Below are 15716 nucleotides of genomic sequence, written 5' to 3' on the forward strand. Positions count from 1 at the left end.
GAGGCTTCCCAGTGGAAACAAAGCTGAGTCCACAAAGAATAAGTGGGAATAAAGTTTATCTTGATGGGAGGCATAAGATTAGGAGTGGGGAGAAGTGAGTTTCTGTCAAAGAAACAGTATGAGTAAAGACCTCAGCTGGAGGGGCTAGTCTTCTAAATAACTGAAACTACTTTATTTAGACATCTCAAGTTTAGAATATGTGAGGGAACAATACTGCTAATGAGATTGGGGAGGTAGTCAGATTTGCAAACCATTTAAGAATTGATACTTAGTCATAACAGCATTGGGACATCACTGAAGATTTCAAAAAGTTTAAATTCCCCCTAGGGGAATGACATGACCAGATTTACATTTAAAACAAAATCTCAGCCGTACAAATAGTGGATTGAATGGGGGCAATAGTGTATGCAGGGAGAAGAGTTCAAAATATTGCAATAGAGAGATGAAGGTGGCTTGTACTATGGTAGTGTGAATGGAAAGAAATAGAACAATCTGAGATATACAACTGGAAGAAGAATCCTTCTGGCTGTGATGTACAAGAATTAGTAAGTGATGCGGAGGTAGGAAAGGTTCATTAGTTTGGACTTTATTCTTAAGGGGATAAACGGTAAACCATTTAACATTTTAATCATGGGAATGATCCATTCAGATACAGGATTATAAATAGATCACTTGGCAGAAGGTGGTGAGACGACAGTCAGAACAGCGTAAAGGTAAGAGCTGAGATAAACGGGGAGGAAGCGGTGGATGTAGGGAGGCACGGGAGACCCAAGAGGGGTTTCGGGGTAGGGTCCCAAGCTAACTGTCAGAGAAGCAGAAACTGACGCAGTCCCAGGAACAGTGGCGGCGACCTGGACCCGGGGCGGGGCGGGGCGGTGGGGGGAAGGGGCGGACCGCGCAGCCGGAGCCGCCCACTCCTCCTAGCGCCGGGGGCGGGACTAGAGCACGCACGGCGGCGTGACGCAGGGCCGCAGCTGGCCTCGTTCAGGCCGCCGCTGCCGCTGTGAGGCGGAGTAGGATGAGGCCCGCGGCTGCGGCTCCGGCGTCGGCGGGGGCAGCAGCAGCTGAGGCAGCAGCTGGGGGAGTCGCGACGGCCGCGCCCCCTCCTCCTGACCTGGATTAAGCCCAGCAGCTCCGTGGCCGCTGCCGCCCCGCGGGGGGGGCGGGGTGGGGAAGTGCTTCGTCTCCCCGCCCCCCCCCACAGCCGCCGCCTAGCAGGAGGCAACCGCCGCGACCCCAGCGGAGCCCGCGGCCCAGCCTGAAGCCCCCAAACCCGGGGGCTGGCATGAGCGGCACTTCAGCGGCGCCGGGGGGCGGGGGAGCCGCCGCCGCCTGAGCCCCGGCCTGCTGCCCGACCCCACCTCGCTGACCGAGGCTGACCGCGGAGCGTGCGAACGACCCCGCCACTGCTTTCTTCCTCCCTCAGATCACACACGCCAGCCCCAGAAGATGGGGAACTGCCTCAAATCCCCCACTTCGGATGACATCTCCCTGCTTCACGAGTCTCAGTCCGACCGGGCTAGCTTTGGCGAGGGGACGGAGCCGGATCAGGAACCGCCGCCGCCATATCAGGTAGGGGAGGGTGTGTTGGGGAAGAGGGGTGCGAGGAGTAGAGGCAGTTCTGGTCGAGATTATGGGGGCTTCAGCTGCTGTCACTGCCCCTGGCCTCGGCGAGACCTGGCCTGGGGGGCACTGATCCCCTTAGGGCTGGATCTGAGGGTAATTGCTCCCCACTCTCAGTATAGGGGAGAGCCTTCACCTCCCTTCAAGCGCGGTGTGGAGATGGTACTTCTGTCCTTGAGTTCAGGGATCCGAGTAAGTGATTATATACCCTTGGCCAGTGGCCAGTAGTTCGCTTATGGAGTTTGGGAGTGACATTTTCCTGCATTTATGTCTGAATCGTGGAGTCTGAACTGTGAGGTTTGGAGATGATTTCCTCATCGCACCGCCAGCTGGATTATGGGTTCTAGATAGGTGGTTACACCCCCCTCCCCCATTTATACTTTCGTGTGTGATCATCCTCTCCTCCCTCCCAGTCTGTATTAATTGGATCTGGTAGGTGTTCACTTTTCCCTCTGTTAGGGAGACGATTTTCAAGTAGTGATTTTGGTCCCAGCGACATCAAGAGTTACTTGTTTGTATATGTGTTTATATTATTTTTTAATCCCTCCTCCTTTTGCTCCACCCCTATGACACACCTTTTAAACATGCTGACTTAATAAAACTTGATTATCATAAACTTTGGAAACCTTTAAACTTGAGAAATACCTTCTATTACTTGTGGTTCTCCCTTTATATCAAAGAATTGTCTCCTAAATAGGTTCATTGCTTTTTGGACAGCAGTCTGCAGCTCCAGATGTGTTTTCACAATTAACAAAGAGCTAAGTCTTAAGAAAACTCAAAATAGAGATGTAGATGTAATAGTCCATTATATATATATACACACATGAAACCTTACCTCTACTTTTTCAGTTTTAAATGATGTTGATAAAAAAGTTTTCCCAGAACGACCTGGATAGTTGAAGTGGCTTAGTTTTTTTTCCTGAATGAGGTTTAGTTTTCTAACTGGGCAGTCTCCTTTGTTGTTTCGTATGGTGACATCATTATCTAGTGTTATTCTTTTCTCATTCCTATGTAAACCAGTGTCTCATCCCACCAGAAAAACCTGATCACATATGCTGGTTTTCTGAATAAAACCCTTCAGAGGCCTTTCGTATATACCAATGAAGTCCAGTCTTAACTGTGGCATACAGAAGCCTCCATTTTTCTCTCACACTCACATTCCAAGCCTGTCAATACAGCAGCCTGTTCACACCTCTCTGCCTTAGCTCCAGTTGCTCCCTCTGTTTGGAGCACGTCCCTCCAAGGTCGACCAGGTGAACATCTAATCCTCTTTCAGGACTCAGCTGTATCTGAAGTCTCTACATTCTCCTCCCTCGCACCCTGAATCCATCACTCCCTTCTTTGTGTCCCCCTGAACCCTTCACACTTCCATAAGCAGCACATAGAACACTTGAGTGTTATCTTTGTTAAGTCAGATGTCTCATTCTTGAGGCATTTCCCTCCTGCAGTGTAAGCTGCATCCAGGTAGGGACCCTGTGTTTCCTGTTTTGTTGTAGCCCCAGCATCTGGCTCATAGTAGATGCTCAGTAACTGTGGGATAAGTGAAAACTATAAGCCGTTGAGAACAGGAACTGTATCCCCAATGCTTAGTGCAGTTCCTGGGACATAAGCACTTAAATGTTGAATGGATTAATGAATTTGAATTCAGTATTACATTTTGTAAATTTACACACCCATTTCTTCCAAAGAATTGTCACAAGGGAAGTGTCTTAAAAAATCCAAGCTAAATCTATTTTTCTGAATCTTTGAAGTAAATTGTTTGCATTTCACTCTTGGTTTCCCTCATAAATGCTATAGGACAGTGTGCTTATTTTGGTTTCAAGAACAGATTTTTTTTTAGAACTATCAATTTTTATTTCAAAACCTTTTCATGTTCTCTAGCCCCCTTCTAGGCAATTGAATATCTTTGACTTACTGCCCTCTTCTTCTTATCATTGTGGTAATACTCTGTTAAGGATAACTTCCTTATGATTTATGGGAATTATATTCAGCAGGAGAATAAGATGATAATGAGAGATTTTTTTAAGTATCATGAAGGAACATTTTTGGAAACATGTTGTGATAATGGGAGTTTTTTTGTGGTTGCCCTTTCCAGAAGTGAATGACCTAGATGCTAATATGCAAACTTGGTATCAGTTGGAAGAAAGTAACTTCTTTAAAAGATGGAGACATAAAAAGAGAACCCTTTGTAGAAAAAATTTTGTTGCACCTCAAGGAATTAAGTTTTTTAGGAATGGTAAATTCAGATGGTCTGAGAAACACCAATCCGAGATAAATATGATCTATATTTTCGGTGGACAGAAGTAATATTTTTTCCTTCAAAAATAGTATAATTAACAGAGCTACAGAAATACTGGCTCATTTCTTTGAAGAATAGTCAGTGTTCTGTAGGTTTTTTTTTTTTAAAAAACATTCGTAAAAGGAGTAGCTGATTATATAGGAACACATTTGGTATTTTTCAGTATTGAGTAGTTAAAAGATGTCCTTTGTGTTGCACAATGCCAAGCACTCTATATAGTAAGCTTCCATAAGTTCCCGTTATTTCCTGTTAGAATCTAACTGATTTGTTTTACCTATTTATGCTTAAAAGTAAGCACTGCAGTTCATTCCCTAGTGCCTCCTCTTAAAAAAGTATAATAAATAAACCTAATCCCCCCCCTCCCAAAAAAGAAAAGTAAGCACTGCACTCTTACAATCAAAGTTTATAGGAAGTACGTATTATCTCCCTTTGGTTTTCTTTTTTAGCCTCCTAACTCGTCTCCCTGCTTTCACCCTTGCCCTCCCTTAAGTCTGTTCTTAACCCAGCATCAAGAGTGATTTCTGGTAAAACAGATCATGACACTCTACCCAACCTTCTGTGGATTCCCCATTTCATTCATAGTAATTAGTAAGTGATCAACTGTTATCTGTCTCCTCCTACTAGATGGTAAACTCCTAGGAAAAGGGAATTTTTTAAAATGTTGTTTCCCAAGTGCCTAGAATAGTGCCTGGCATATGTTAGGCACTCAGTTATTGGTTGAATGACTTGATTTCCTTTAAATGAATTAATATATTTATTTTGAGGCAAGTTCAGCTGAGTATCTTACAAGAACTGTACATATTTCTAGTGCCTTTTTCCTTTATGGATTATTTTTAAGGAATCAATCCTAGAAATCAGATCTCAATAACATTAAATATAGGAGTTGATTTAAAATTATTATTGATAAAATAACTTAGGTTTTTTTCACCCTGTTTATATTCTGTAACAGAATGTTTATTTTATGAGAATGTACTTGAATCCTCATCCTTATAGAAATTGGAGGGACGAGGTTAGAGCTTTTCTTGGATTAGAAGGGTAAAAACCAAAAATTTGGTATGCCCTCTACCCTTTCCTTCCTAAATGTTTAAAAAGAATACAAAGGAAATCTGCCCATCAAGGGCAGTCTTTGAAGGGTTGTGAGTGGGAGGATAAGTTATAAAAGGCTGGGGAATGAAGATTGATAAGAGGAAAGGGCCAGGTAGGTAGCCCAGCCCTGAAAGGTTTAAGTGAACAGAGATACCACTGTAACTCTAAGATCCTCATTTCTCATAGGCTAATTCAAGAGTGGCACTTGTTAAAAAGAAGTTAATATTCACTAAACAACAACAAAAGCCACTTTACAATGTTTTTATCTAACTATATCTATATATGAAAATAAAGTGGTATCTCTCAGTTTTGCAGTAGTTATATAATTTGAGATTTATTAATGTCATGCTCGCCCTACACTTTGTGATTAATACATTCTGAGATTTTAAAATCAGATGGAAACAGGTTATTGGTAATATAGCAGTGAGTGCAAGCTCTGGTTTTGGAGTCAGATGGAACTGAGTTCATATTCCAGTTGTCACTTATGTGTAAAATATGAAGAGAGATTATCAAATTATGTTACATTTTAAGGAACTTCTTTCACAAATAACAAAACATAACATTTTGGATATTTCAAACTGACTGAAAGTTACTTTTTTTTTAAAGGCCTGATCTCTCCTATAGAATGCGTTAAAAGTAACCCCTCTCCTTAAAAAAATCTAAAATAGAAACAAATACTTATTTTTAAGCATTCAAAGCAAAAACAATAATACCTTGTTTTTCTGATATCTTTATGAAGTTAAATTCAGATAATTGAAGATTTTTTTTTTTATGTGTTTACCATTTTGGTGGAAGTCACCTCAGAATGAATTTCACATATCTTGCTCTTAACTAAACAAATTATTTTACTTTAAAAAAATTGCTTTTTGTGAAATTTTATCCCTCCCCTCTTGAAGTTCTGTCTTTTCACTGAATTGCAGATCAGCTCTTTAATAAAGTTGTCACTGACCATTCCCCCCCTCTGGTTTAAGTGCAATAATTTTTGTTTGCTATATTTTTCTGGAAATCATATATTATCTTATTAATTAGCTCTTGGTGCCTTAACACTTACTATATTTCTAGATTACAGTTTCCTTAAAAATGAGAATGGTGTCTTAAGATTTTAAAAGTTTCTCAGTGGAGTGTAATGGCATCTTATATGTTGTAGACACTTAGTGTCTAACTTAGAACTCTGTCTTCTCTCTCTTGTACCCTCACCACTGTAATTGAAGTCTTCATTACCCCTCATGATAACCTAATTGATGTCTCCTCTTCTCCCCATTCTTTTCATTCCTTGTGCTTGATAAATTCTATCCAAATTAGATTCCTTTACCTCTTAATCCTTAATGGTTCTTCATGAGTCATCACTGAAGATCCCTCTTAGCACTTACAGTTATGATCTGTCTTACATACTTTTCTAACTTTTTGTAGTCTTGTATAAAACCTATACTAGAGTCATACTGAACAGCTTGCTGTATTCTATATATGTCTTCTGCTTTCCTGCCTCTGCCTTTGTTTATTCTGTTCTCATTGTCCAGAATGTTCTTCCTTTAATGTTCCCAATGTAAATTCTAGCTTGCAAGGTCCAGCACAAATGCCGTGAGTCCTTTTCTAATCTCCCCCTTCTTACTCTGAACTCATTTAGCACTTTGTTTACCATTGTTAGGACACTTTATCCTTCCTATTTGATTTTAATTATTTATCACAATGTCATAGCTCCACTACTAGAATCCAAGTCTGGTGATTGATCTTTGCATTGCTAGAACTATGCTTTTCACATAGCAGGCGCTCAAATACTTGAATAAATGTGAAAATGAGTTACTGCGTTTTTCTTTGAGTGTGAAGTTTTATGGTTGTTAGCTTCTGTAGTTTGTTCCCAGAATCCTGTGCTTTGGTGTTTGGCCTTTGTACTTTAAAAGGTTTGGCTGCTTTTCTCTCCCACATTAACTCTTTTATCTAACCATATTCAGTTTTGTCTTATCACTTCTAATTTATAAGGTACATAAGCTTTGGGAAAGTTAATCTCTTTACATCTTTTTCATTTGAGTTTGGTCCATGTTCTGTGTAGTTAGCTTACCTCAGCCTCATCTTTCTTAATAAATAAAGATTTTTGCTTATTTGTAACCATCGTTGGGGGGTTTTGTTTTGGGGTTTTTTCTTTTTTTCATTTTTCAGGTTTATTAGGTAGAACTGTTATAATTTGACTGCACATATACATACAACGTATTGCATGTAAATACATATACACAATATACTGCACGTATTTTTTAAAATTTACATATATGTACTGTTCATTGTTTCTAAGAACGTTTAGAGCTTTAGCTTTTTAAACTTACATAGTTATCAAAGAAATAAAGCCAGCCACAAAATAAGAGTTAATTCAAAAAGATACGTACACCCCACTATTAACAGCAACATTATATATAATTGCCAAGATATGGAAGCATAATAAGTGCACATCAATAGATGAATGGATAAAGAAGATGCAGCATATATATGTAATGGAATACAACTCACCCATAAGAAAGAAGGATATTTTGCTATTTGCAGCCCTTCATTCACTTTTTTCCCCCCCTTCAAAACCCAGAATTTTATAGCTGGCATAAACATTTCCATTGCATCAAAAAGAATAAAATACCTAGAAATAAACTTAACCAAGGAGGTTACCTATACTCTGAAAACTGTAAAACATTGAAGGAAGTTGAAGATGATACAAAGAAATGGAAAGATGTCTTGTGCTCTTAGATTGGAAGAATCAACATTATCAAAATGGCCACACTACCCAAAGTAATCTACAGAGGAGGGGTTTTGTTTGTTTATGCATGATCTCCCACTCTGGATGTCCTTTAATTAAGGCTGATTCTTTGCCAATAAGAATATATGAGCACCTTTAAGAGTAGGACAGTCTGCGTGTCAGAGTTTATTCTAGAGCTAATTATAGGGTAACTTGAGAAGATGGAGTAATGAATACTTGGTGCATAAGGTCTGAGAACTTATGAGACTTTCTTAAAATATTTTTTAGTTAGTACTTTCTAGTGTGTATTTTTATTTTATAAAATTTAGACCTTTAAAAATCTTAATATACTTTTGGTAGAATGGGATTTCTTTTTTTTTTTTTTAAGTCAATTTTATTTGGCGGCTTCTAAATAGAGAAGTTATTACAGAATTCCTACTATAGGTTCTCCTTGTCTTTTTTGTTTAATTTGTACCACTTCTTTCTGTTTTCTGGCTTTATTGTGTCTCAACCAAGTTAAATTCTGGAATGAAGAGAGGAGTGAAAAGAGGATAACTTCAATGTATTATCTTCTTTCAAGCAAAGAGTTAGGAATGTATTTATGTGCTGTGTAAATAGCTTATTAAAAAATAGGCTGTAACATATTTTCAGAAGTTGATTCCTTGTCAGTAATTTTTAATACTGAATTTAACAAATATTTATGATATTATTAATATACTCATAATTCAGGATTTTTGCAATTGTGATATAAATGAAATTAAGAATGTGGTAAAGGTACTAAAGACTGAGTGGACATGTGAGTGAAAGGTGTGAGGAAAAGCTGGCTTGTAGATAGCCAAAGGTGTGTGTTTTTAATGGCAAAAGAGATGGCTATATGTAGTTGAAAAGTAAAGTGACAAGGAAGAACTAAATATATTTTCTGCTCTTGGAGAATCTGCCTTACCTTTTGGTTTTGATATTCAACTTGGCTTTATGATATGTTCCTTTTCAAGTCTTAGAAGAGTTCCTTATTGTAGCTGATTAAAAATACTTTGAGTTCATTTTAATATGAATGCACATATACCTGTCTTTTAATTAAATAGCCAACCTGGAGTGTTGCTCCCTGGGGCCAGTTGAGTAATTATCTTGTTACTTAATCCAGAGAGCATATAGTAAAGTAACTAAGGGATCTGAAAGTGTGAGAATGAGGAAAGCAATACTCCAGATATATTTGTTCCTAAATTTATTAAAAACTTCTTTGAATTATGAGACTGAATGACTTTAAGAAGAGTGAGACTGGCCTAATTAGTTAAAATTACATGTCACTTAGTATAACAATTAAGGCTAAAAACTAGGACACTTGATAGTTCATTTCTTCTATCAGTCAGTGTGTGTTGGGCACCGAGGGGAAAGGAGAAATGAGTCCTTTTACCCCTAAGGAGCTACTATTTTAGTTAAAGGGACAAGATTTTTTTTTAATTGAAGTATAGTTAGTTTACAGTGTTATGTTGATTTCTGGTGTACAGCATAGTCATTCAGTTATATATGTGTGTATGTGTGTGTGTGTGTATATTCTTTTTCATATTCTTTTTCATTATAGGCTAGTATAAGGTATTGAATATAGTTCCCTGTGCTATACAGTAGGACCTTGTTGTTTACCTGTTTTGTATATAGTGGTTAGTATCTGCAAATTTTGAACTGCCAATATATCCCTTTCCACCCTCTTTCTCCCCGGTACCATAAGTTTGTTCTCTATGTCTGTGAGTCTGTTTCTGTTTTGTAAAATAAGTTCATTCGTGTCATTTTTTTAGATTCTACATACAAGTAGTATCATACAGTATTCTTCTTTCTCTTTCTGGCTTACTCCACTTAGTATGTCCATCTGTGTTGCTGCAAATGGCATTATTTTAATCTTTTTAATGGCTGAGTGGCATTCCATTGTGTGTGTGTGTGTATATATATAAATATATATATATATATTTATATATATACAGACATTTACCACAACTTCTTTATCCAGTCATCTATCAGTGGACATTTAGGTTGTTTCTGTGTCTTGGCTATTGTAAATAGTGCTGCTATGAACATTGGGGTGCATATATCTTTTTGAATTAAGAGTTCCCTCCTGATACATGCCCAGGAGTGAAATTGCTGGATCGTAGGGTAAGTCTATTTTTAGTTTTTTGAGGAATCTCCATACTGTTTTCCATAATTGCTGCACCAGACTACATTCTTACCAACAGTGTAGGAGGGCTACCTTTTCTCCACACCGTCTTCAGCATTTATCATTTGTGGACTTTTTAATGATGGCCATTCTGACTGGTGTGAGGTGATACTTCATTGTAGTTTTGATTTGCATTTCTTTGATAATTAGTGGTATTTGTTCATGTGCAGTGACCTCTTTTCTATCCTCAATTGGTGATTCTCCTTTCACCTTTCTTTGTCCCTTAGGTTTTCAGGGCTCCCTGTCTAACTTTTCTCTCCCATATTGAAATAAGATGTGGTACATTTATCATTAATTGATATTAAGGCACCAATTCCTGATTAAGGCTAATTATAATATAGTGTGAATGTGTTTTATTTAGCATTATCTCCACTAGACATTTGTATCCTTGTTTCTTGCCTGTAATATTTTTTAAAACACAGAAGTAGATTTGAAGCTAAGAGGGCCTGAAGCCATAGGTACTGATAAGTAGTCCATTTGGGATAATGGTGGAACAAGGAGGTCCAAAAAAACACAAGACTCATAAAAAGATGGGATATTAGAGTCATACAGGAAAATTGTATGAACTCAATTGTAGAAAGTACAACTGCAGTTAGATTTAAGTGATATTTTCCAGTTTAAACAGAATTTATTCTGGATAGATAGGTTTTAAATAGAAAACATTCTAAAATATGCTATATTTTTAACATTTTTATTCCAATACACTCACTACCTTTGTTAACAGTGCTTTACTAAGATTGATTCTTAGCTGGGTCCTTTTTCAGACTTAACAGTCCTCCCTTTTCATTCTCACTTCTTCCCACATACATCACTGAAGTTTTGACTCTTAAGTAGATTTTCATCTCATTTTATTGATTCAAAATTACTAGAAAGACTAATATATTATACTTTGTAAGTAACAGAATGATGACACCAGAGTCTTGAATTTTGTTGCAGTATTTATGTTCTGGGTGAAATCAGTTCTGCTGTTAAATCTTGTATCTGCATTTTATCATTTTTTTCTCACTGTCTTAGAACTGTCAGATGATTCTTTGTCCTCTTTTAATGCATCTTTCTTTGTAGTACCTCTTCTAATATTCTGCATATTGGAAAACCAAATAATCAAACTTGTCATAATACTTCCTAGCAGCTCCTCCTAGAGGAGAGCTGAAAGGTACTACCTACGAGTAGAGCAACATTTCTATTTGTGAATAAACTATCTTGGGATTTGGATACATAGGCACCTTATACTGTTTTTTTAGGTTCAAAAAATTTATTTTTAAAGTTTTCTTGGTAAAGTAAATAAGTTGCTTGCTTAAGTAAATAAAGTTGATTTTAGCAGGAAGTCCACATAAACATGAGAGTAGAGAAAGAGAAAGGGAAGGAACCTTCTTTAATATTGAGATAAGCTTATCAGTGTTTCATGTTTTACATACACCTCCCCTTCCCCAGTGTGTTTCATTGTCTGTAATTTTCTCTTGTCCTTAGATTTTGTTTCTCAAAATCCTTTTTATTTCTTAAAACATGCTTTAGTTACCTAGGACTCCTTATGGTGTATGAATTCTTAAGACTCAATATAATCTTTAGATTGGGACCCTTAGGTCCACAGATCTCTACAGAGTCAAGAATAGAACTGCATTTCAGTATAACTAATTTCTTTGGTATTATGTATTTATTCAAAAACACTATCTGAGAAGGGGTCCATAACTTTTCAGTCAGATAGCCAAAGGTTTTCATGCCGCAAAGAAGGTTAAGAATCCCTGAGAGGCAGTCTCTGAGTTGCAGGTCATGAGCTCATATCTTTGCTGCCAGAAACCACAAAGCCTTTGGGGTTTGAGCCACAGAGTTCTTCTGATAGGTGTGGTATAGGAATTCAGTTAAGTGTTGCTGTTGCAACACTGTTAGGTAAATTGTCAGGCCTCATTTAAGATTAGATAGCATGAAATGGGCCATTTTTAAATAGCTGAAATTCTGGAATCTATTGAAAATTAACTTGAAATGTAATTTCTTAGTCATAGATAAAAAATTTTGTGTCACAAGGAAAAGAGTAGCATCATAATCTCAAATTGCTTAGACAATGGACTGCAGACATTTTTTGGCAACTCACAATAAAAAAATATTTTATACTGTGGTTCAGTTTATAAAAATGGAAACAATTTTCATAAAACAATATTACCTACTGTATTGCACAGGGAACTATATTCAATTCCTTGTAATGAGCTGTAATGGAAAAGAAACTGAAGAAAGTATACATATATGTATGTGTATGTGTAACTGAATTGCTTTATTGTACACCTGAAAGTAAATCAACCACACTTCAATAAAAAATAAGAATGTTTTTTAAAAAAACAGTATTAATCCTTACTGCATGTTCTGTGTATTTCATTTTCTAAAAAGTCTTAGCTTTGACCCTCTAAAACTGATTTCACAACCCACAGTCGGTTTAGAATAGACTCCAAGATACAGAGCCAAAAAGATAAGATTGTGAAATATATTTAAAATATTTTATATGTACAGCATCTCAAATAAAATCTCTTAGGAATCCAAACTTGCTTCTCTGTAAAAGAGCATTTTAGAGAAGTGGGTACATGTTTGTACCCTGGGAATAGTCATTAAGATGCTTGAGCCAGGTCCTTTACATTTATTATCTTTATTAAGGATTTTGGACTTTATCCTCGAACAGTGGAAAGCTAGCCAGTAAAGGATTTTAAATGGACTGGCAGAGGAGATATTATGTAAATTAAATTAGATTTGCGTTTTTAAAGGAGATCTCTGGGAACAAATTGGAAGAGGATACTATTTAGGAAGCCACTGCATTAGCAGCTATTGTTAGCTAGGGTGTTGGCAATAGAGATTAAGAGTTACAGATGAATTCTGTGTATATTCAAGAGACCAGAATATCAGAATTTAGTAATGAATTGTATGGTGAGATTTTTTTTCCAGGAGATTAAGGTACATCAAGAACAGGGGAGAAGATTGGCTATGAAGGGGGATATAGGAATAGGGCACTAATGAGATGTGGAATTGTGATTGTGGGATTGAAGGTGGATTAGTCTGTTTTAAGTCTTAATGAGAAAGATTTGATTGTGCTTATAAGCTGATGGGAAGGATCCAGTGACAAGAAGAGGTTGAATAGAGAAAGCAGCAAAAATCTATAGTATAAGGTTTCTGAGAAGGTGGAAACAGATGGAATCCAAACAGAGGTAGTAGGGTTGGCCTACATGAAAGAAAACAAAATCTTTAAATTTATTTTGAACAATTAAGTATTAAGTAATACATTCATGTGGTCAAGTAATACATTCTGCAAGAATGCAGATGAGGTATTTTATTCTTGTTCTCTAGCCTCTTAGTTCCACATCCAATAGTCAACTAATGTTAATGTGTTTTATATATTCTCCAAGAGATTTTATACATATGCAAACAAATACAAATAGTCCTTCCTGATCCCTTTACACAAAAAGTAGCCCACTGTACACACAGTTCTGCACCTTTTTTCCCCCCTCCACTTATATCTGGAATCTGTTTCCCTATCAGTATATAGAAGGCTTCATTCCTCTCTAGGGCTGCATGGTAGTTATTGTGTGGACCATTAATTATTTAACCATTTCTGTATTTGATGGACATTTAGGTTATGAGCATTCTTTATGATAGTGCCTCTGTTTTAACAAGATGAGAAAACTAGCTGGAGATAGATACACATGTGGGCAGGACTGTATGTCTGACTCTAGAAGTATCAGGATCCAGATATCTGGGTGCAGAGAGCTAGTCCATTTTGGGGCCAGCAGATTGAAATTTAATACTTAGTTTAAAGAGCTGATGTATGATCAGATGAGCTGGAATTAAAATACTTCATCTAGGAAAATCTGGCCAGGTCACTAAACTAAGTGGAGGTAAGGGAGTCACTGGACCAGAGTTGGAGACAACAGCCAGGAAAATTCCTTAAACTTACATGTTTTGTTAGTCAGAAGTCATTTTCAGAAGTCACCTTTCAATAGAGAAAAATTTAGACTACTTTTGGTAGCCTCAAATTGGGACCCTCCATTCAAGGTTAAATGGATCTAGCCCATCTTGGGGGCAAGAAGCTCTTTTTAGGACAAAGGGCATTTTGAGTTCAGAAGCTCTGTAAGAAGACATTATTGCCTAATTTCCAAGAATTTGTTTTCTACTGTTGTTTTTCAGTTATTCAACTGAAAATTGATTGAGCCTAAATTATAAATGTGTTTGCAGAATGACTTAAGGCACCTGCAAGTGGTTATAATTTTTTCAATAACTTTACTGGATCTGGGAGGTCACTCAGTGTTAGGCCAAGTATAAGATACAGACATGAAGCAGTACAAAGTCATAGTGGTGACAGGCTCTAGAGGACGCCCGAGGTGGGACAGCTAACTTTTGGTTATAGTTGTGTGAGAGGGCTTCTTGAGGGACTTGGTGTTCAAATATCAAAAACAAAACAAAACAAAAACAAAAACAAAAAACCAAGGTTTCCTTTATCTCCTTGTTTGAATTTTTCCTTATATTCCTTCAACTGATTTTTCTGTTTGTATGGCAACGATCCAAGTTTATGTAAGTGTTTTTTAACCCTTTGTTTAATAACTCTTGAGAAGCTGAAAACCGTAAATCTTCCTGAGAAGATGCGCAGTTTGCATGCAATTTCAATGAATTTATGTACCCCCGTACGCTGAGACCTTGAAAAACAACCTCTGGTCTATCATCTCAAACTATGTTACTACTTTCTTTCATTTCTTTCTTCAGTATATCTTGTCTGCCACTGCCAGGTCACCTGTTAAAATAAAGCCTTTAAGTTATACCCCTTTAGTGATTTCTCAGTGCCTGCTATTTAATATAAAGAACAAACATTTAAGAACATTTGATGTCCTCTTCTCTTAGAAATTTGACTGAATAGATGTGACAATGTCTCAGAGCTATTTTATAACACCAGACTGAGCCACATTTTCCTGACTTAGGGCAAACAGCATGTTCTATCATTGGATTTCATTACACCGTTCTAAACTAAGAGTAGTTTGTGTATTTTAAAAAGATATTTTGAAATTTGTTAACAATACCCTTTTTCTTCAATAGTTTTACACTTTTAAATATAAAAAAGTTAATTTTTACTGATTTTGTATACCTTTGCATTCCACCTTGCATTGTTGAAACCAAATCTGGTTTACCTAAGTAGTACCCTACTTGGAAGGAACTCTCAAAAGAATTACATATGACTGATCACTGTATCTTAAAAATAGAGTTAATACATGCCACAACACGATGAAGCTTAAATATATAATGATAAGTGAAAGAAAGCCAGACACAAAGAAAGTCATGTATTACATGATTCCATTTATATAAAATATCTAAAATAGGTAAATTCATAGAAACAGGTGGCAGCCAGAGGCTGGGAAAAAGAAGGAATGGGTGGTTAACTACCTTAAGCACAGAGTTTCATTTTACAGTGATGAAAGTGTTTTGGAAGTAGATAGAGATAGTGGTTGTACAATATTTATGAGTGTACTAAAGGCCACTGAATTGTTCTCTTCTAAATTGGTTAACTTTATGTGAATTTCACCTCAGTTTTTAAAAAGTAGAGTTAGACTCAGCTGTAAAATTCATAAAAGTCTTGCCAGAATTAAACACACACTGTGACTTGTCTCTATTTTGTTTTCATTTTCTTTTAAAATTAGCTATTTACTTAATGACAACTCTATAAATATAGGTTTTTTTCCTTTTTTATAATAAATTGCAAATTAAATATAATTACATAGAAATAAAGATTATAGCTCATATTTCCAGTACTCTAATGTAACCATAGTTAACAT

The 15716-nt window shown here is 36.9% G+C and overlaps 1 protein-coding gene across 1 annotated transcript in view; it reads left to right on the forward strand.

Moving 5' to 3' along the window:
* The first annotated feature begins 959 nt into the window (after nucleotides 1–959).
* RNF11 (ring finger protein 11) overlaps nucleotides 960–15716 on the forward strand; it is a 35220-nt gene continuing 20463 nt past the window's right edge. Inside the window, exon 1 of the mRNA XM_006180235.2 lies at nucleotides 960–1572. Within this exon, the coding sequence (XP_006180297.1) occupies nucleotides 1450–1572 (123 nt within the window). The 5' untranslated portion in view covers nucleotides 960–1449. The remainder of the gene's footprint in view (nucleotides 1573–15716) is intronic.

Source organism: Camelus ferus, chromosome 13 (assembly GCF_009834535.1).
Source record: "Camelus ferus isolate YT-003-E chromosome 13, BCGSAC_Cfer_1.0, whole genome shotgun sequence".
NCBI lineage: Eukaryota > Metazoa > Chordata > Mammalia > Artiodactyla > Camelidae > Camelus > Camelus ferus.